The following is a 21,168-nucleotide window of genomic DNA, read 5'->3' on the forward strand; positions in this document are numbered from 1 at the left end:
AAACTTACTGATTGTAATATAATAGGTAACTGTCTACATGAATATATATATATATATCTAAGAAATTCTCATGGGAGCTCGACCACTTCAGATTTCACATACAAATGTGTTTATTTTAAAATAATTCTTTAAACAGTAAAAACTGTACTCATATAAAAGTTTCAGTAAAACATACACATGACTTTACATTACAAATGGACAGTATAGACAAATATTTATCTTGATGATTTTTGGTAATATCCACATCTACTTCTCAATGAAGCGTTCAGATGTATGTTCAAATCACAAATGCGTGAGTGCCCAACGCGTTTCGTCCTTACAGGACTTCATCAGGGGACGCAATCTGAGTGGTGGTTAGAAAGAGGGTGATATACCAAATGCTATTTACATTTATCACAGTCTTGCTACATTAAGATCATCTACTTACATACCAATGAGATCAAAGTTTGTAAGATATCACCTCCAACTTTTGCCGTGGGTGTATATAAAAATTCTCACAGATAAAGGATCTAGAAATGTCACCATTAGAATTGATATTAAATTAAGTGACCATATATATTCACAATAGAATTAGTAAACATAATCAAGGAGGAAGGAACAAACAAAATGGAGTAATGGAGGAATAGATGCAATATACTCTCTATCAATGGGTATGATAATTGCTCAATTAATCACAAATTGAGTGCAATTCTATGTTACTCATTATTCAAAAGCAGAATTGATGGTAATTATTCCATTATATCATAGACATTCAAACAAAGCTACTCACATTCCAATATTGGTGTCTATCATAAAAAAGTTCATCAATGTATAAACAGAAGAAAAATTGCTGTGACAGTAACCTATAAATTGGAAATATAGACAATAATATGTATGGATAGGTGAACTTTACCAGCATAAATTATAAGCTACAGATTGTTATTTACATTGTATATTGGAACCTAACTATACATAACATTCATTATGCGAATAGAGTTAATCCCTATTATTCTTATATATACAATGTCATTGCACTATTTGTGAGGGACCATGGTGAACCCAATCGCTGATCAATAATAATATCTTTATATGCCTAATTATTCATAATATCAATCTGCACTTTTATATATTATGAAAAGGCAGAGTTTTGACAGCCATTATAAGTTCAAACAATGCCTTAGTATATTAGATGAGGCAAAGCTTCACATCCATTATAGGTCCAAATAATATCTTAGCATATTCCCTTACAAATTAACAGCCCTGTTATTTACTTCACGTTGTACTGCACATTATTATATAATAAATCCTAAATAGTGAAAGTGATTTAATTCATAGAAATTATTGCTATACAGAAATGAGGCTACAACCGAATAAATTTAATTAATTTATAATAGGAGGAACATCTTAGGCTCACCTTTTTAGTTGAAAATAGACCAATCCTATTTAAAATAAGAATATTGTAATAGACTCAAATGAGTCAATACCCTGAAAGAGAAATTTATCCATAAATATGGGTTCTTTCTCCAATATATCAAAAAATGTCTGTTAGTCATAATATTTACCTTAGTATTCTCTCAGGATTCTCATTCACAGCTAAAGTGCTAAATGGAGACTGGGGCTGATATTTATACCTCCTCCCCAATGACCTCATTTCCTGTTTGATATTTATCTTATTTAGTTTAATTTTTAGTGATTCTTTCTAGCATTCAATCTGTTAACAGTGATAGCATTACTGACCAGTGAGTCAGTCACTCGAGGATTTAAAAGACAACTGAAATGGACTTAGATATTTCTATTAAAATGATGTTGAACGCTTTTGCGTTCCATCGTCGTCGGCGGCGTGCGTTCCACCGCCGCTACTTCCGGTTCCGGCGTGCGTTCCATAGACGCTACTTCCGGTTTCCGGTATGCGTTCCACACATATTAAATCTATGCCGGCGTGCGTTCTACTGGCTGCTGCTTCAAATTAAAGTTGTCAAAACGGATAATCATAGCTTAATGGCGCCCAACTAGTCCATCATTAGCTACTCCATTATCATATTGATCTAATAACACATGCGATCTATTTACTTAGTGGATAATGGTTGATTGATAAATTTATTTAAAGTGTTTAACCATCTTGTTTTACTTAGTGATGAAGTCATTATATAGAGGGACTGATGCTACATGAAAATCCTTCATTAAAAATAAACATAAACAGTAATCAATATTGTGCTTCCAGTGATGGTAATTTAACAATTAATTATGTGATTTGTGATGTTTAATTATATTATTAATCTATATGATTTATTGATATGTTAATCTAATAATATTTTAATAATGTTATTATGATTTTAACCTCATTAATGTGCTCTGTGATATATTCTAACTTTAACCTATAACATAATTATCTAACTGACTGTGCAGCCATAAATAGACTTATATATAAGAAAACGACAACAACAGCCATAAATAAAGCAGTTCAGATCAACATGGTCCCCCATTTACAATTGTTACAAGTTGGCAACTTAACATCTTAATGTATCATGCTTTAACCTTCAACCTATGATCTGATAACAAATCATAAAATCAGTTGTGATATAGAGTTGAGCCCCATTAAATATGGTCCATTAAATAGGGAGTGTTATACTAAAAACATGAAACATATTGGATATAGAATGTGGAGAATGGTAAATTAAGGACTTATAGGAAAGAGACAATATCCACGTCTTCATTAAGGCCATTGGGGGCTAATGTGTTGAGCGTATAAATCCAGTATGTTTCACGTTTAGATAATCTCAAATCCCTATTTCCACCTCTTGGGTCTACTGGTATATGTTCTAATACTGTAAATGAAAAGTTATCCCTCGTCACTATCGCACCATGCTTCTCGGCATAATGCCTTGGGAGGCTATGGGAAAGAAACCTGTTTTTCACATTTCTTATATGCTCTTGAATTCTTATTTTGGTTGGTCTTTTTGTCTTTCCTACATAGGTAAAACTACAACTACAAGAGATCTTGTATACAACATACTCTGTGTTGCAATTAACCAAGTGTTTCAATCTATAACATCCCCCTGACTCGAATTCCATACTAAATGATTTACGGTCCATAAATTTACAGCATATGCACCTAGAGCATGGGAAGCACCCTTTGGTGGGTATGATATCACTATTTTCCTTTCTAATACAAGAATGCAACCTTGACAACTTACTTGGTGCCACTATGCTTTTTAAATTCGTTGCTCTCCTAAATACCAGGTCTGGTTTTTTAGGGAGGGAAGGGCCCAAAACAGAGTCTTTTAAAAGTATACCCCAATGTCGATTTAGAATCTTTTTGATGGCTACGTTTTCTTGATTGAATTGTGTAATAAAAGGTCTACAAAACCTTTGATCTGTTTGGGTTTTATTTTTGGGACATAGCATTAAATCCCTTTTTTGCAAAGAAGCTTTAGACTTTGCTGCCTCAATAGAGTCTGGGTTATAACCCCTTTCTATAAACCTGTTTCCAATTAAAGTGGCCTGTTCCCAATAATCATCTATGTTGGTACAATTGCGCCTTATCCGTAAAAATTGCGCATATGGTACGTTATTCTTCCAAGCAGGGTAGTGACAACTGGTTTGGGGGATGTAACTATTGGCGTCAACATCCTTAAAGAAGGTCTTCGTTATTATTTTTTTACCTTCTACCCCTGTTAAGGTTAAATCCAAAAAATCAATACTTATTGGATTATGCTGAAAAGTAAATTTCAAATTGAAACCATTCGACTGTATAGATGTTATGAATCCATTAATACTATGTTCATCACCTTTCCAAATGAAAAGGAGATCGTCAATATATCTTTGGTAGAATATTATATTAACTTCAAAATCGGAATCATATATATAAATCTCCTCCCATGCTTTCATGAGCAAGTTGGCATACGATGGGGCAAATTTGGTCCCCATCGCCGTGCCCTGTTGTTGCAAAAAGATCATTGGGGAGGAGGTATAAATATCAGCCCCAGTCTCCATTTAGCACTTTAGCTGTGAATGAGAATCCTGAGAGAATACTAAGGTAAATATTATGACTAACAGACATTTTTTGATATATTGGAGAAAGAACCCATATTTATGGATAAATTTCTCTTTCAGGGTATTGACTCATTTGAGTCTATTACAATATTCTTATTTTAAATAGGATTGGTCTATTTTCAACTAAAAAGGTGAGCCTAAGATGTTCCTCCTATTATAAATTAATTAAATTTATTCGGTTGTAGCCTCATTTCTGTATAGCAATAATTTCTATGAATTAAATCACTTTCACTATTTAGGATTTATTATATAATAATGTGCAGTACAACGTGAAGTAAATAACAGGGCTGTTAATTTGTAAGGGAATATGCTAAGATATTATTTGGACCTATAATGGATGTGAAGCTTTGCCTCATCTAATATACTAAGGCATTGTTTGAACTTATAATGGCTGTCAAAACTCTGCCTTTTCATAATATATAAAAGTGCAGATTGATATTATGAATAATTAGGCATATAAAGATATTATTATTGATCAGCGATTGGGTTCACCATGGTCCCTCACAAATAGTGCAATGACATTGTATATATAAGAATAATAGGGATTAACTCTATTCGCATAATGAATGTTATGTATAGTTAGGTTCCAATATACAATGTAAATAACAATCTGTAGCTTATAATTTATGCTGGTAAAGTTCACCTATCCATACATATTATTGTCTATATTTCCAATTTATAGGTTACTGTCACAGCAATTTTTCTTCTGTTTATACATTGATGAACTTTTTTATGATAGACACCAATATTGGAATGTGAGTAGCTTTGTTTGAATGTCTATGATATAATGGAATAATTACCATCAATTCTGCTTTTGAATAATGAGTAACATAGAATTGCACTCAATTTGTGATTAATTGAGCAATTATCATACCCATTGATAGAGAGTATATTGCATCTATTCCTCCATTACTCCATTTTGTTTGTTCCTTCCTCCTTGATTATGTTTACTAATTCTATTGTGAATATATATGGTCACTGTAATTTAATATCAATTCTAATGGTGACATTTCTAGATCCTTTATCTGTGAGAATTTTTATATACACCCACGGCAAAAGTTGGAGGTGATATCTTACAAACTTTGATCTCATTGGTATGTAAGTAGATGATCTTAATGTAGCAAGACTGTGATAAATGTAAATAGCATTTGGTATATCACCCTCTTTCTAACCACCACTCAGATTGCGTCCCCTGATGAAGTCCTGTAAGGACGAAACGCGTTGGGCACTCACGCATTTGTGATTTGAACATACATCTGAACGCTTCATTGAGAAGTAGATGTGGATATTACCAAAAATCATCAAGATAAATATTTGTCTATACTGTCCATTTGTAATGTAAAGTCATGTGTATGTTTTATTGAAACTTTTATATGAGTACAGTTTTTACTGTTTAAAGAATTATTTTAAAATAAACACATTTGTATGTGAAATCTGAAGTGGTCGAGCTCCCATGAGAATTTCTTAGATCTGTTCTCCATTCTTTGCCTTGTCTGACAGGAGGCACTTCTCAGTGGTGCGAGCTTTATAGTTTTTAGCGCAAAAAAGGGGTACTTTATTTCTTGGTTTTGTGTAGTAGTTTGTCAGTAAGTACCCTTATTTGCAGCTCTTCTATCTAGCTATTATGCCTATATTTAATGATAGATCAAAGAGATCTTTAAAGGTCAGAAACATTTTTGAGGAGGAGGAACAAGTATTTCAAACTGAGGATGACGATTATTATGGTTATCTCAATTTAGTAGAAAAATTAGCCATTAAGGAGTTGAAAAATTGGTACGATATTATGACACTAGAAAAATATATAGAAGTAGGGAGGATTCCGAGAGGTTTACGATTGCATAAAACCCCCACAATCGGAGGGGGCAATGAAAGTTTCATTACTAACTGGAATACTATTCTAGATGATTGTTCGGTGAAACTCATTACTCTAATTATCACTGAGAGAAAAAAGGAGTTAAGCAGGTTAGAGGAGGAAATTAAAAGAGTGGAATTACAAGCCACTAAATTTGAGGACAGTGAAGAGTTCAAGCGGGATGTGTTAGATCTACATTATAAATTAGACTCTATGGAAGAAGAAATTATATCACGCAAACAAAAGAAATTTATTAGGGATAAAAATGACTATATTTCTGGTCAAATACATCACTTACCGATTAAAGAGGAGAGATTAGATGAAAGGAATCAAATACCATCAAAAAGATATCCCCGTTGGGAGAGACCACAGCAGGAAGTCCATAGAAACTACAGAGTAAATCAAGGTAACCTTAATGGCCACTATAGATCCAGGGGATCTTATAGATCTCCCTATCCTAATCGGGGTTATGAACAGAGGGGATATAAGAAACAATTCCCGCCTCAACATGGTTACCAAAGGAACAATTACATGCCACCTAAGGAGTATTACAATTCCTCCTATAGGAGTAGATATAATACAGATAGATCACCTACCCCCGATAGAAATCAAAGGGGACATTTTTTAGAAGAGAGACGAGGTTACAAATTCCCCCGCATACAGCAACAGCGAGAGGAGTTACATATCAGACTGGACTCACCACAGGGTATAAAAAGAGGGCACACTGGAGGAGACGAGGGTGCAGAGGGGGCAGAAAAAAGCCCCAAAAAAAGGAGAGCCCTATTCAATCAGGAGAAACCTCGTCTGGGATTGTTAACATCACAGAGAGACAATTATCATCAGCGGAACGCTCCCTATTAGATAAGGGATTAAAATTCGCACCAGATTTACATGTTGATAAATTCAATCTATTTGTTGATCTCAACAAATATGTCCGTAAATTAACGATACAGAGACACTTTCTTAAGAATCCCCAATTGAGTGCCAGTACGAATGAAACAACTCCATTGGTAAATACGTCCTATTTAGGATTTATTATATAATAATGTGCAGTACAATGTGAAGTAAATAACAGGGCTGTTAATTTGTAAGGGAATATGCTAAGATATTATTTGGACCTATAATGGATGTGAAGCTTTGCCTCATCTAATATACTAAGGCATTGTTTGAACTTATAATGGCTGTCAAAACTCTGCCTTTTCATAATATATAAAAGTGCAGATTGATATTATGAATAATTAGGCATATAAAGATATTATTATTGATCAGCGATTGGGTTCACCATGGTCCCTCACAAATAGTGCAATGACATTGTATATATAAGAATAATAGGGATTAACTCTATTCGCATAATGAATGTTATGTATAGTTAGGTTCCAATATACAATGTAAATAACAATCTGTAGCTTATAATTTATGCTGGTAAAGTTCACCTATCCATACATATTATTGTCTATATTTCCAATTTATAGGTTACTGTCACAGCAATTTTTCTTCTGTTTATACATTGATGAACTTTTTTATGATAGACACCAATATTGGAATGTGAGTAGCTCTGTTTGAATGTCTATGATATAATGGAATAATTACCATCAATTCTGCTTTTGAATAATGAGTAACATAGAATTGCACTCAATTTGTGATTAATTGAGCAATTATCATACCCATTGATAGAGAGTATATTGCATCTATTCCTCCATTACTCCATTTTGTTTGTTCCTTCCTCCTTGATTATGTTTACTAATTCTATTGTGAATATATATGGTCACTGTAATTTAATATCAATTCTAATGGTGACATTTCTAGATCCTTTATCTGTGAGAATTTTTATATACACCCACGGCAAAAGTTGGAGGTGATATCTTACAAACTTTGATCTCATTGGTATGTAAGTAGATGATCTTAATGTAGCAAGACTGTGATAAATGTAAATAGCATTTGGTATATCACCCTCTTTCTAACCACCACTCAGATTGCGTCCCCTGATGAAGTCCTGTAAGGACGAAACGCGTTGGGCACTCACGCATTTGTGATTTGAACATACATCTGAACGCTTCATTGAGAAGTAGATGTGGATATTACCAAAAATCATCAAGATAAATATTTGTCTATACTGTCCATTTGTAATGTAAAGTCATGTGTATGTTTTATTGAAACTTTTATATGAGTACAGTTTTTACTGTTTAAAGAATTATTTTAAAATAAACACATTTGTATGTGAAATCTGAAGTGGTCGAGCTCCCATGAGAATTTCTTAGATCTGTTCTCCATTCTTTGCCTTGTCTGACAGGAGGCACTTCTCAGTGGTGCGAGCTTTATAGTTTTTAGCGCAAAAAAGGGGTACTTTATTTCTTGGTTATATATATATATATATTTAGTAATTTGGGTCAGTTTGGGAAAACCCATATATTGTCATACAATTACTGCTGTACCATAAAGATTTACCTTTATTCTCTGGAGTACTGTTTCTTGTTCTTGAATGCCAGTTAAGTGAAACACAGTACCACAATGCTTGTATATGTTAGAGTATTTACTTTGTCAAACATTCATTCAATAACATCTCATTGAACATTGCTTTACATTCTATATGACACTGCATATATTTTACATATTGTCACTATTAACGGTAAATTATATTGCATTTACTCTCATTACTGTAGCAATTTTAGTAACTTATACTCTCTAACTGTAGTATGTTCATTCATAATATTTACAACTTATTAATATATTAGTTTATAGTTAATATATATATATATATATATGCATATATATGTTTATATCCTTCCTGTATTCCTATATAAATGGAGAAGCTGATCCTCACTTAGGGTTTGTGTCTATCTGCTTGTTAATCCAGAATTGATTCACAGAATATCCTTTTTCATGCCTAGTGGAGGTGTTGATACAAATTAGTCACTTGTTTTAAGCAAAGTATCCTCTTAATGTTACATAAGTAGAATTGTATCCAACTGGTATCCAATGGTGAAGTTCTGAAGTAAATGAATAATAGCTGAAAATACCAATTGTATCCACTAGATGTCACTACAAGTAAGCTTTCCAGATGGAGAATATAAGCTGCATCATAGTCTATACCGTACTGTGGAAACAGATACTTAGGGTCTGCTTGTATAACGGGTAATTATAGCTCTCCTTGACTATTCTGTAGGATATGACCAAGTGTCAATAAACAATTGATGGCTGCTAATATCCCTATTTGTTATAAGTCAGTTAGCAGATATTGACTTTACAAGATGTGAAATATTATATCTCTCTCCTTATGAATTGGCAATATGGGGGTGCGCTTAACAGCCTCGTAATACACTAGTCTCAGTAGCAGTTGTTTGGTTTTCTAATTTGAGAGGTGTATGAATCCTGTGTGCTGCAGCTGTATGAGCAGTAATGAGTGCTGTCCTATAGTGATTACGTGCATAGTTTCACAGACCTCAGATGGCTTCTCAATTAGCTCCAGCCAATTGCGCGATGTTATCCGTACTAGCCACGCCTCCAGGGCACTCTTATTGGAAGACCTTCAATCTGTGGAATCGTGCAGATAGCAGCTTGAGTATTCGGACTGGGTCTCGTTATGGCTACCAGGTATGTAGGGTGATTATAGGCATCAGCTCGGAGGGCCGTCTCTCTCTCTCTCTCTCTGTCACCTTGAATTATAGTGGAGACCGTGCTGGCACCTCACAGGCAAGTCTCGATGCTGCTCGGCACTCACTCCCCCATGCCGTCACTCCTCCCTGGGGTACCGCCTCTTCAACTGACCGCACCTCTCTCAGCGGCTCAGCAAACGGCTCCCGGCACAGTGCACTACCGCCCGCTGTGGCCTCCCCCTCACCCCCAGCAACCGCCGAGAGTTCTCAGCTCTACTAGCGATGCCGGAGAAAGGGGAACAGCTCCAGAGGCTGCGCACTCGACTAAAGACCCCGTATCATCTGAAGGCTCCCTTATTTATAGTCCAGGGTATCGTCGCGCGGTGCGGGTCCTTCCCGCCGAGGTCTCGAGAGTCACCTGCAAATACATGTGCCCAACTTCACCTCAGGGCACCTGTCCTCCAATCAGGTGAGAGGAGATTTCAATCTAGCTTAAGGCAGCATGGTCACCTCACACTCATGAGGTAAATGGGAATACTCACACAAAGTTCCATATTACCTCATGAGTTTGCACCTCCATATCACACCATGGATATTACACCGTTATATACCTACAATATATACTTATTTAACTATGTTCAATGTATTTAAATAAATATAAATATCTGAGTACAGATTTATAAGAACTATAAATATAGGAACATTAATCAGTTCACTCATAGGCCAAATTCCTAGCAATGATATATATATACCCACTATACAGTCACAAATGGGTGAGATAATTATATATAGTATATGCTACACTCTCCCCCTGGTGATCTGCATAATTCTTCATACCGCTTTACTCAGATCACCACATATGCTCTCCTTTCAATGGTTTATACTCAAAGTATGGCCATGTGAATACTATACTTGAGTGTATTACTTGAGGTAAGTATACAGGATTACCTAATTCTGGATAAGTTAACATTAAGGGAGGCCTTCGTTCTCTGGATATCCTATACCTACCCCCTGTCTCCTCACCTTCATCTAGAGGTACTGGATCATCATAAAGGTCACTTATTGGAATACCTACTGAGTCATTTGACTCACATTCTGATACAAGTTCCCTTTCTAACTCTATACCTTTCCCTGTATTATTACAGGTGGGCAATACATATTCTTTTTCCAAAGGACTTTCGTCTAAAACCTGGTTTGGATCATACTTGTTATGCTGAGAGACATTGCTTAACTTATTATTATCATAATAAAAATATCCCACACCCTCATCAGTGTAATGAGTCTCATCATTATATTCACCAGGGCTTTCTTCTACTTGTTTTTTGTTATCTGTGGATCTCATTCTTCCACTATTTTCCCCATCAGATCGTTTCAGGGTTGTTGCTTCCACCACATCAGGAAGACGAAGATTTTGTGATATAGGCAAAAGATGCTGTCGGTGGTATGTGAGAATTGCTCCCCCCCCCGACTCTGGCCGTAGTTTATAAACGGGTATGTTGGGTAATTGATCTATTACCACATATGGATCAGGCCTCCACCGATATGCTAATTTTCGTCGTCTGGGAAGTCCCAATTGCTGTACCAACACCCTATCTCCTACCCTTAATACATTTTCCTTTACACGTAAGTCATGCTTAATCTTGTTTTTGGCACCCGCTTTTCTGGAAGCTTCCTGAGCTATATTATATGCATTTTTTAGCTCTTTTCGTAATTTCATTATATATTGAGAATGAGTTTGTCCATCAGCATCCCAGGAGGGAAGTCCTAATGAGACATCTATGGGCAGTCGGGCTTCCCGCCCAAACATTAATTCATATGGAGAGTACCCAGTGGATTCATTCCTAGTGCAATTATAGGCATGCACTAGGTGACATATCCGTCTACTCCACTGTGTTTGGCCCATGGGGCCCAAGGTGCCCATCATATCAAGCAAGGTGCGGTTAAACCGCTCTGGCTGAGGATTACCCTGTGGGTGATAAGGAGTAGTTCGGGATTTCTTAATCCCACAGCACAGACAGAGCTCCCGAATAATTTTTCCTTCAAAATCCCGCCCCTGGTCGGAGTGCAATCGGGCTGGTAAACCATAGTGAACAAAAAACCGTTCCCATAAAGTTCTTGCTACAGTAACAGCCCGTTGATCAGAAGTAACATAAGCCTGGGCATAACGGGTAAAGTGATCCGTTACTACCAGTATGTTACATTCCTTTCCAGGTGATGTTTCCAAGGATAAATAATCAATGCATACTAGATCCATGGGACCATGGCTCTAAGAGAGGCGGACTTGGTGGGGAGAGTCTTCCTCAATATACAACTACCACATGTCCTACAGTAGTTTTCAATATCCTGTTCCATCAAGGGCCAATAAAACCGATCAGTTATCAGTCCCTTTGTTTTTTCTACCCCGAGATGGCCGTGCTGATCATGTAATGCGTTCAAAATAGTTTTTCTATAACACTGTGGAGTAACTAATTGTGATTTGAATTTCCCATTGGATTTAACTAATTCACGGTACAGTATTCCATTCTTTAGGGTCAATTGCTTTATTTGCCGCATCAATAATTTTGAGGCATGGGTTAGAGAACTCATATCACAATCAGCACGACCAGACTCAAGACAGAGTATAACAATGGAAATATCTGGATCATTACGTTGTTCCATACGGATCTTTCCCTGACCTATATGTGGCAAGCCCTCTAACTCTAGTTGGCTTAACCAACAATAGGCCAGAGGTAATGCCCGGTCTGAGGCTCCAAGGGCACTAATGCATTCCCCATTATCTGCCGTTACACATGAAATGCTAAAGCACAATCCCTTGATGGTGGTTGCAGGAACTTCAATCCACTCAGATCCATCTATTTCACTCTGAATTCTAGATAATCTAGACAAAGAATCTGCATCTATGTTGTTAATACCTGGGCGATATTTAATCTTAAAGTCATAGATAGACAAAGCGGCTAACCATCTGTGCCCGGTGGCATCTAATTTAGCTGTAGTAAGCACATATGTTAGAGGATTATTGTCAGTGAACACCTCAAAATTTGCCCCATACAGATATTCATGAAATCTATCAGCAATAGCCCATTTAAGAGCAAGGAACTCCAATTTGTGGACAGGATATCTCCTCTCACTATTGGACAATCCCCGGCTGATATAAGATACAGGTTGTAACCTTCCTTCATGAGTTTGGTACAACACTGCACCTAAACCATCAAAGGATGCATCCACATGTAATGTATAAGGCAGAGTGGGGTCAACATAGGCCAATACAGGAGCATTGGTAAGACTCCATTTTAATTTAAGGAAGGCCTCCTCACACTCATGTGTCCATCTATCCCCAAATTCTTCAGATGGTTTAAAATATCCCTCCTTTCTACATGAGGATACCTTTGTAGGTTTACCAACTGGTGGATATCCCTTGGTCAAATCAGTGAGAGGACGACATATTACAGAATAATAGGGCACAAAACGGCGATAGTACCCACAAAACCCAAGGAAAGATCTTAATTCCTTTAATTTCGTGGGCCTAGGCCAATCATTCACCGCTTCAACTTTAGTTGGATCGGTAGAAATACCCTGTCGACTCACCACATGTCCCAAGTAAGTTACCGAGGGCAGGCAGAACTTACATTTATCCACAGAAAGTTTAAAGCCTTTCTTCAATAATCTATCCAGTACCTTGAGCAGACGGTGGTTATGTTCCTGCAGTGAAGACCCAAAAACAATAATATCATCAAGGTAAACTAATACCTCACGATAATTCATATCACCCACCGTCTGCTCCATGGTTCTCTGAAAAGTGGCCGGGGCACCCTTAATTCCTTGGGGCATCTTTAAAAATTCAAAGAAACCCAAAGGACAAAGAAAAGCAGTCTTTTCTCTATCCTGGTGACTCATAGGTATTTGGTAATACCCACTCCGCAGATCCAACACTGTGAACCACTGACTCCCCTGTAAACAGTCCAATGCCTCCTCTATCCTAGGAACTGTGTACTGATCAGGCACAGTGCGTTGATTAAGTGTGCGATAATCAATACACATTCTAATTTTGCCATTCTTTTTACGGGCCACTACGATAGGAGATGCATAAGGACTTTCAGAGTGTTGAATAACCTCTGTTTCCAAGAGAGTCTGAAGATGCTGTCTGACATCATCGAAATCAGCAGGAGCAAGTCTGCGTGACCTCTCCCTAAAAGGAGTCTCATCAGTCAGCTTTATACAGTGTTCAACACCTTTAGCTTTTCCTAAATCCCATTCCCCAAGAGAGAAGACATGCCTTCGTTTCATCAATTCCTCACATAAAATATTTTGTTCTACCAACCCAATGTCACTCCCCTGGAAACATGTGGTTAAGTCTTCTATGGACAGACCCTGAGCCAGTGAGGAATCTCTGTGCTCAGACTCCCCGTCCCTGTATTTTTCATGGCAAATCGCCTTAGTAATGGCTGTCGCTTCCCTACACCTTTTTAAACACCAATCACTGAGGACCCTAAATAAATGAGCATTAGTCCCAATAATCACGGGCATTACAGTTTTATCACCTGGGGATTCTGGGCATACCAGAGCAATTAGAGGTAATGGCTCCGACACACCCATAAATTCCTCAGGAAACTCTATGTTGACTACCACATAACCTAAATAAGGGTATTTCTGTTCACTCAATCCCCAAATTACCAGTCCTTCCAGGGGCATGATAGGGACATCAGAGAGATAATGTCTATACCAATGCTCGAATATAATGGACACCTGGGACCCACTATCCAACAACACAGGACAGGGATGTCCATTTAATTTGACTACCACACGTGGAGCGGGTCCTATCATACCATCCGGAATAGAATTACTCCACTGGGCACTCCCCATTGAATCTACATCTAATTTCTGGGAGACGGTGAGGGGCCCGCCAATCTCCCACCATCGTTTCCCTGATGAGGGGAATTATTTGACTGAACGTTAGTTTCCCCTTCATTCATTCCCCAGTCTATAGAACATTCCACTGCTCTATGTCCTAACTGTCCACATCGGAAACACCCTCTGCTTATAAAATTTCCACCTCTCCTAAAATTCCCCCTGCTACTGTTAAACCCCCTAGTGGAATTACTGGAATTAGAGCTGGAGGGTACCACCCTTTGGTTTAAAGCAAGAATAAGCTGGTCTATTTTCTTATTTTGTTCCACTACCAAGGTAACTAACTTATCCTCCCGTGATCCTGGGGCCTCAGGGGAGGGTACCACCACTTTTACAGCCTTAGCATGAGTCTTTTCTCTGGTAGCAATTAAAGCTTCCTCCTGAGTAATCTACTTAATTAAGTCATTAAGGGTGGGACTTCCTAATAATAAAGATGTACAACGCAACCGTTGAGCTACAGGGTCAGTTGTTAATGCTCCCCTAATTAACTGTTTCAATCGGCTGCTATTAACTTCAGCAGGAGCTAACCCTCCTTTATCTATAATTTTATGTATTAATTTATCTAATCTATACACATACTGCGATAACTTTTCTCCTGTCTCCTGATAAGTATGGTGAAATCTGGCAACCAAATCACCTACATCCTCCAATGTCCCATATGTGTAATCTAAGGCTTGGAAGTAGTCAGCTACCGCAGCTTCGGGATTACTTTTTCTAGTAGCCTGGATAATTCCCATAGTGGGTCCCCGTAGACTTTCCACTATTCTTTGTTTCTTTATGTGGTCAGGACAATGCCACTCCTCAGACTGTTGTATGGCTGCCTCTCTCCATGCCTCATAAGATTCCTCCCCGACAGGCACAGGAAGTATTCCTGAAAAAAGTCTCAATCGCCTATAGCTACCCTCATAGTGCCACCGTTCTAATTGATGTACTACTTTATTAGCTATAACCTCTAACTGATTCCCTAGCTTTTCCTCAAGGCCCTGCGATTGACTCCCTTCTCCCACAGCTGTAGAGGGGTCTCCACTAACTGGATAAGACATATCACCCACCATTAATGGTTCAGCAGCCCTTTCACTGCTGTCCTTTTCAGGCCATAAAATTTTCCACCTACGATCAGGGTTAGACCTCACAGCCACCACTTTTGGAAGCAACTCAGACTCTAAGTCATGACTTGTAGTTATTAATACAGCCCACATCTCTCCACTTTCTCTAAACTGTTTATCAGCAATCCTTGGTTGCTTTATCCCGAAAAGAAATAACATCTCGGTCATAATAGTACCATCCGTGGTGTCTGTGAGATCCCCTGTCAACACAAAACTCCTTTCAGGAATTACTCCCTTCCTTATACACCAATCAAAGGCGTCACTTCTTGTACATTGAGTCATTTTGCTACTGTGCTTCACCTATCCCTGAGTACTTACAAAAATGTATCTCAAGCGGTGCCTCCAAATGTAACCCCTGTTCACCTTACCGGGAACTATAGTTTTAGGTAGTTTAAGTGCCTCCACCCAAACTTACTGATTGTAATATAATAGGTAACTGTCTACATGAATATATATATATATATATTTAGTAATTTGGGTCAGTTTGGGAAAACCCATATATTGTCATACAATTACTGCTGTACCATAAAGATTTACCTTTATTCTCTGGAGTACTGTTTCTTGTTCTTGAATGCCAGTTAAGTGAAACACAGTACCACAATGCTTGTATATGTTAGAGTATTTACTTTGTCAAACATTCATTCAATAACATCTCATTGAACATTGCTTTACATTCTATATGACACTGCATATATTTTACATATTGTCACTATTAACGGTAAATTATATTGCATTTACTCTCATTACTGTAGCAATTTTAGTAACTTATACTCTCTAACTGTAGTATGTTCATTCATAATATTTACAACTTATTAATATATTAGTTTATAGTTAATATATATATATATATATATATATATATATATATATATATATATGCATATATATGTTTATATCCTTCCTGTATTCCTATATAAATGGAGAAGCTGATCCTCACTTAGGGTTTGTGTCTATCTGCTTGTTAATCCAGAATTGATTCACAGAATATCCTTTTTCATGCCTAGTGGAGGTGTTGATACAAATTAGTCACTTGTTTTAAGCAAAGTATCCTCTTAATGTTACATAAGTAGAATTGTATCCAACTGGTATCCAATGGTGAAGTTCTGAAGTAAATGAATAATAGCTGAAAATACCAATTGTATCCACTAGATGTCACTACAAGTAAGCTTTCCAGATGGAGAATATAAGCTGCATCATAGTCTATACCGTACTGTGGAAACAGATACTTAGGGTCTGCTTGTATAACGGGTAATTATAGCTCTCCTTGACTATTCTGTAGGATATGACCAAGTGTCAATAAACAATTGATGGCTGCTAATATCCCTATTTGTTATAAGTCAGTTAGCAGATATTGACTTTACAAGATGTGAAATATTATATCTCTCTCCTTATGAATTGGCAATATGGGGGTGCGCTTAACAGCCTCGTAATACACTAGTCTCAGTAGCAGTTGTTTGGTTTTCTAATTTGAGAGGTGTATGAATCCTGTGTGCTGCAGCTGTATGAGCAGTAATGAGTGCTGTCCTATAGTGATTACGTGCATAGTTTCACAGACCTCAGATGGCTTCTCAATTAGCTCCAGCCAATTGCGCGATGTTATCTGTACTAGCCACGCCCCCAGGGCACTCTTATTGGAAGACCTTCAATCTGTGGAATCGTGCAGATAGCAGCTTGAGTATTCGGACTGGGTCTCGTTATGGCTACCAGGTATGTAGGGTGATTATAGGCATCAGCTCGGAGGGCCGTCTCTCTCTCTCTCTCTGTCACCTTGAATTATAGTGGAGACCGTGCTGGCACCTCACAGGCAAGTCTCGATGCTGCTCGGCACCTGAGCCGCGTCTCACTCACTCCCCCATGCCGTCACTCCTCCCTGGGGCACCGCCTCTTCAACTGACCGCACCTCTCTCAGCGGCTCAGCAAACGGCTCCCGGCACAGTGCACTACCGCCCGCTGTGGCCTCCCCCTCACCCCCAGCAACCGCCGAGAGTTCTCAGCTCTACTAGCGATGCCGGAGAAAGGGGAACAGCTCCAGAGGCTGCGCACTCGACTAAAGACCCCGTATCATCTGAAGGCTCCCTTATTTATAGTCCAGGGTATCGTCGCGCGGTGCGGGTCCTTCCCGCCGAGGTCTCGAGAGTCACCTGCAAATACATGTGCCCAACTTCACCTCAGGGCACCTGTCCTCCAATCAGGTGAGAGGAGATTTCAATCTAGCTTAAGGCAGCATGGTCACCTCACACTCATGAGGTAAATGGGAATACTCACACAAAGTTCCATATTACCTCATGAGTTTGCACCTCCATATCACACCATGGATATTACACCGTTATATACCTACAATATATACTTATTTAACTATGTTCAATGTATTTAAATAAATATAAATATCTGAGTACAGATTTATAAGAACTATAAATATAGGAACATTAATCAGTTCAGTCATAGGCCAAATTCCTAGCAATGATATATATATACCCACTATACAGTCACAAATGGGTGAGATAATTATATATAGTATATGCTACATATGCAAAGTGTTTTTTTTATACATACTTTTTACAGTTATAGATGGTGTTAAATGTACCATTTGCCTAAGCATTACTGCCATCTTGTGCCTCTCCTATGTACTGCACCTTTTCTATGTGTTTTATGGTGTTCTATTTTCCCTCACAGTACATGCATGCAGGGTTACTATGGTAATGGCGCCAGGAGGTGCACGTCACTGAGTCCGTGATGTCATCGGGACCCACGGCGTGTGCCGATTGGTGGGTGACGGTTCCGGCATGGGTGTTCTTTGACTCATTCCTCCTGTATTTAAGGTAAGATGTTGTATGTGTTTGTGTGTCCTGATGAAATCTTAGCAATTAAAATGAAACATTGACTTACATATATTGCACCGGATTGCCCCTCTTAGTGGATGTGGACTGAGATGTAATTTTCTACTGCACTGAATGAGTCATGCCACTGCCTCTCTCTCTGACTGTATATATGTATCACCTTGTTGAACCCCTGCGTGAGTGATGGATTAAACATGTATGAATAATGAAAGTTGCAAAGGTTTATAACGCATAAGTAACCCTCATAGAGGAAAATCTAAGTATAAGTGCATTCACTCTCATAGAGAGTAGTTACAAGGGACACATGTTCCCCCTCACAGAGGGGAGTTGGAACGATCCGCTTGGTCAGTGTTGTAGGAACTGTATGTACACTGGACATGGAGACTATCCCATACTCATATAAAAGGGGGTTGCTGATGTGGGGGTGATTGGACTGAGCTAGCGCATGCAGGGAGAGTCTGGTGGGACTCATCCGGGTACCCTCAATAGAGTGGACATATAGGGGATCTAAAAACCGTTAGCAGGAGATGCCTGAGGTAGAGAGATTGAGAAAGGGACTGCATATCACCTCTGAGCGGTGTCATTGAGCTCTCGTGTGATAAAGAAGCCCTTACCCCATAACAAGTGCTGCAAGTATGGTGGTATGGGGCGGTACGGCGTACCTGTAAGAAAATCCCAACAGGTACGCCGGTCATCTCCTGCCTGCCCGAGTTCCTTGAGTCTGGCAGTGGCAGTGGTGGTGTGCATTGAGCCGGTTTGTGAGTCAATCAGAGCTCGCGGACCAGCAGTCAATCAGGAACCGCTGCTGCTGGACTGCGAGCCCTGATTGGCTCGCGGACCGGCACCAGTTCTAATATACAAGAGACTAGACTTATGGCAGGAGAGGGGCAGGAGGAGCATGGGCTGTGCTCTCCTCTCCCCAGCAGCAGGCCAGCAGCAGAAGATAGTGCCAGCCCCATGCAGCAGCAACAATGGTGAGTTGCACTGCTGGGGCATATCTGGCACTGTGGGGGCATGTGTATCTGGCACTGTGGGGGCATGTATATCTGGCACTGTGGAAGTATATCTGGCACTGTGGGGGTATTTCTGGCACTGTGGGGGCATATCTGGAACTCTGGGGGCATGTGTATCTGGCACGGTGGGATCATATCTGGCACTGTGGGGGCATTTGTATCTGGCATTATGGGGGCATATCTGGCACTGTGGGGGCATATCTGGCACTGTGGGGGCATACATGTATCTGGCACTGTGCGGGCATATCTGGCACTGTTGGGGCATGTGTATCTGGCACTGTGGGGGCATATCTGGCACTGAGGGGACATATCTGGCAGTGAAGGGCCATATCTGGCACCTTGGGGGCATATGTATATCTAGCACTGTGGGAACATGTGTATCTGGCACTGTGGGGGCATATGTGTATCTGGCTCAGTGAGCGGCATATCTGGCACTGTGGGGGCATATCTGTATCTGACACTCTGGGGCAATGTGTATCTGACACTCTGGGGCAATGTGTCTGGCACCATGGGGGCATATATGGCACTACTGGGGGCATTTGTGTATCTAGCACTGTGGGGCATTTGTGCATCTGGCACCATGGGGCATTTGTGCATCTGGCACCATGGGGCATTTGTGCATCTGGCACTGTAGGAGCATATCTGGCACGGTGGGGGCATATCTGGCACTGTGGGGGCATATGTGTATCTGGCACTATTGGTGTCATAAGTGTATCTGATATGTGTATCACGCCCCCATATTCATTGGCCACGTCCAATGTGGCATTTGGCCACACCCATTTTTTGCCACATGAAACCTACCTATAAGACATTTTTTCTACTTGCACCACTGCCCATAACTGAACCTGGTGAGTGACACAGGTATCTCTGGTGAAGTGAAGAGCAGAGTCCCGGCAGAGACATTGCAGCGGTGGGCGGCCCGGCAGTGAGTGATAGCTGCAGGCGGGACTTTATCCTCCATCCTCCCTCCAATGTCATTAGAGGAGGCACTAGCCCAGCAGAGACAGCACTGGGAGACGGCTCCAAGTGTGACTGACGGCAGCGGGTGGAGACACCTCCAGAGCCTGTACATTGAGATACAGAGCAGGTGGACCGGGAGGCGAAACCAGAGCTGCCTAATAAGGTGTGTTGTTGCGAGCATCTTAAGCAAGTTTGTCAGGAACAGGTATATGTGGCCGACACAACATTTCCTTATATACACTAGCAACAGCGAAACACAGCTCAATAACTCTATGTGCTCATGCATACAAATGTAAAGACAACTGTTTTTGATTGAGCCCCATTTCCTTAAAGGATACATTCCCCTTGAGCATTGCAGTATAATCAATAGATGCCTTATTAGAATGCAGAAGAGACTTTAGTATTTCTCAAGCATCTGTACACCTCGGTTTCCCCCAAATGGCAAGCAGGAATTGGAACCCATTCATAGTTTAGGAAGCCTTTGCCGGCGTAGAATCCAGAGACAAACCATAGACTCTCAGAGAGGAATTAAGTAGTGTCATCTCCTGCAGTATCTGAGCTCCAGTTAGGGAGTTACTATTACTCATTTACTGTCATTAAAAGGAATTCTTGCTGTCCTGCCAGTCAGACAGGGGACCGTTATCCTACAATTCCCTTTCTGCTCTCACAGTGAACAGGCAGCGTTAGAGAGATATTCTCAAAGCTGTTATATTCCTCAATTCTGCAAAAGATCCTTGTTGGAAAAGAGTAACTCTCACAAACCTTTCGGATTTATACAAGCAAGGGAACTAAGGAAGCTTAGTTAAGTTAACTTCTTGAGCGTATTGTCTATTATCGCCTTACTGCCTTTCTTTCCTCTCACTCACTGCT

At 39.4% G+C, this 21,168-nt stretch overlaps 1 protein-coding gene and 3 long non-coding RNA genes across 4 annotated transcripts; 2 read left to right on the forward strand and 2 right to left on the reverse strand.

Annotated features, from left to right (window-relative positions):
- Nucleotides 1-200: 200 nt before the first annotated feature.
- LOC134970059 (uncharacterized) lies at nucleotides 201-843 on the reverse strand. Its single transcript, XR_010189635.1, has 3 exons — nucleotides 770-843; nucleotides 432-509; nucleotides 201-343 (listed from the first exon to the last, which is right to left on the reverse strand). It is a non-coding gene; the product is annotated as an uncharacterized LOC134970059 (long non-coding RNA).
- Nucleotides 844-4,713: 3,870 nt separating this feature from the next.
- LOC134970061 (uncharacterized) lies at nucleotides 4,714-5,404 on the forward strand. The gene is made up of 3 exons (XR_010189636.1): nucleotides 4,714-4,787; nucleotides 5,049-5,126; nucleotides 5,215-5,404. It is a non-coding gene; the product is annotated as an uncharacterized LOC134970061 (long non-coding RNA).
- Nucleotides 5,405-7,355: 1,951 nt separating this feature from the next.
- LOC134970062 (uncharacterized) lies at nucleotides 7,356-8,046 on the forward strand. The gene is made up of 3 exons (XR_010189637.1): nucleotides 7,356-7,429; nucleotides 7,691-7,768; nucleotides 7,857-8,046. It is a non-coding gene; the product is annotated as an uncharacterized LOC134970062 (long non-coding RNA).
- A 6,725-nt stretch (nucleotides 8,047-14,771) lies between these two features.
- On the reverse strand, nucleotides 14,772-15,770 carry LOC134968699 (paraneoplastic antigen Ma1 homolog). Its single transcript, XM_063944211.1, has one exon. The coding sequence runs from the start codon at nucleotides 15,768-15,770 to the stop codon at nucleotides 14,772-14,774; it is 999 nt and encodes a 332-aa protein (XP_063800281.1).
- Between the last annotated feature and the right edge of the window lie 5,398 nt (nucleotides 15,771-21,168).

This window comes from Pseudophryne corroboree, chromosome 11 (assembly GCF_028390025.1).
Source record: "Pseudophryne corroboree isolate aPseCor3 chromosome 11, aPseCor3.hap2, whole genome shotgun sequence".
Lineage (NCBI taxonomy): Eukaryota > Metazoa > Chordata > Amphibia > Anura > Myobatrachidae > Pseudophryne > Pseudophryne corroboree.

Bases quoted from the DNA above. Each gene is read 5' to 3' on its own strand.
- LOC134968699 (XM_063944211.1), bottom strand. From the start codon at position 15,770: ATGACTCAATGTACAAGAAGTGACGCCTTTGATTGGTGTATAAGGAAG.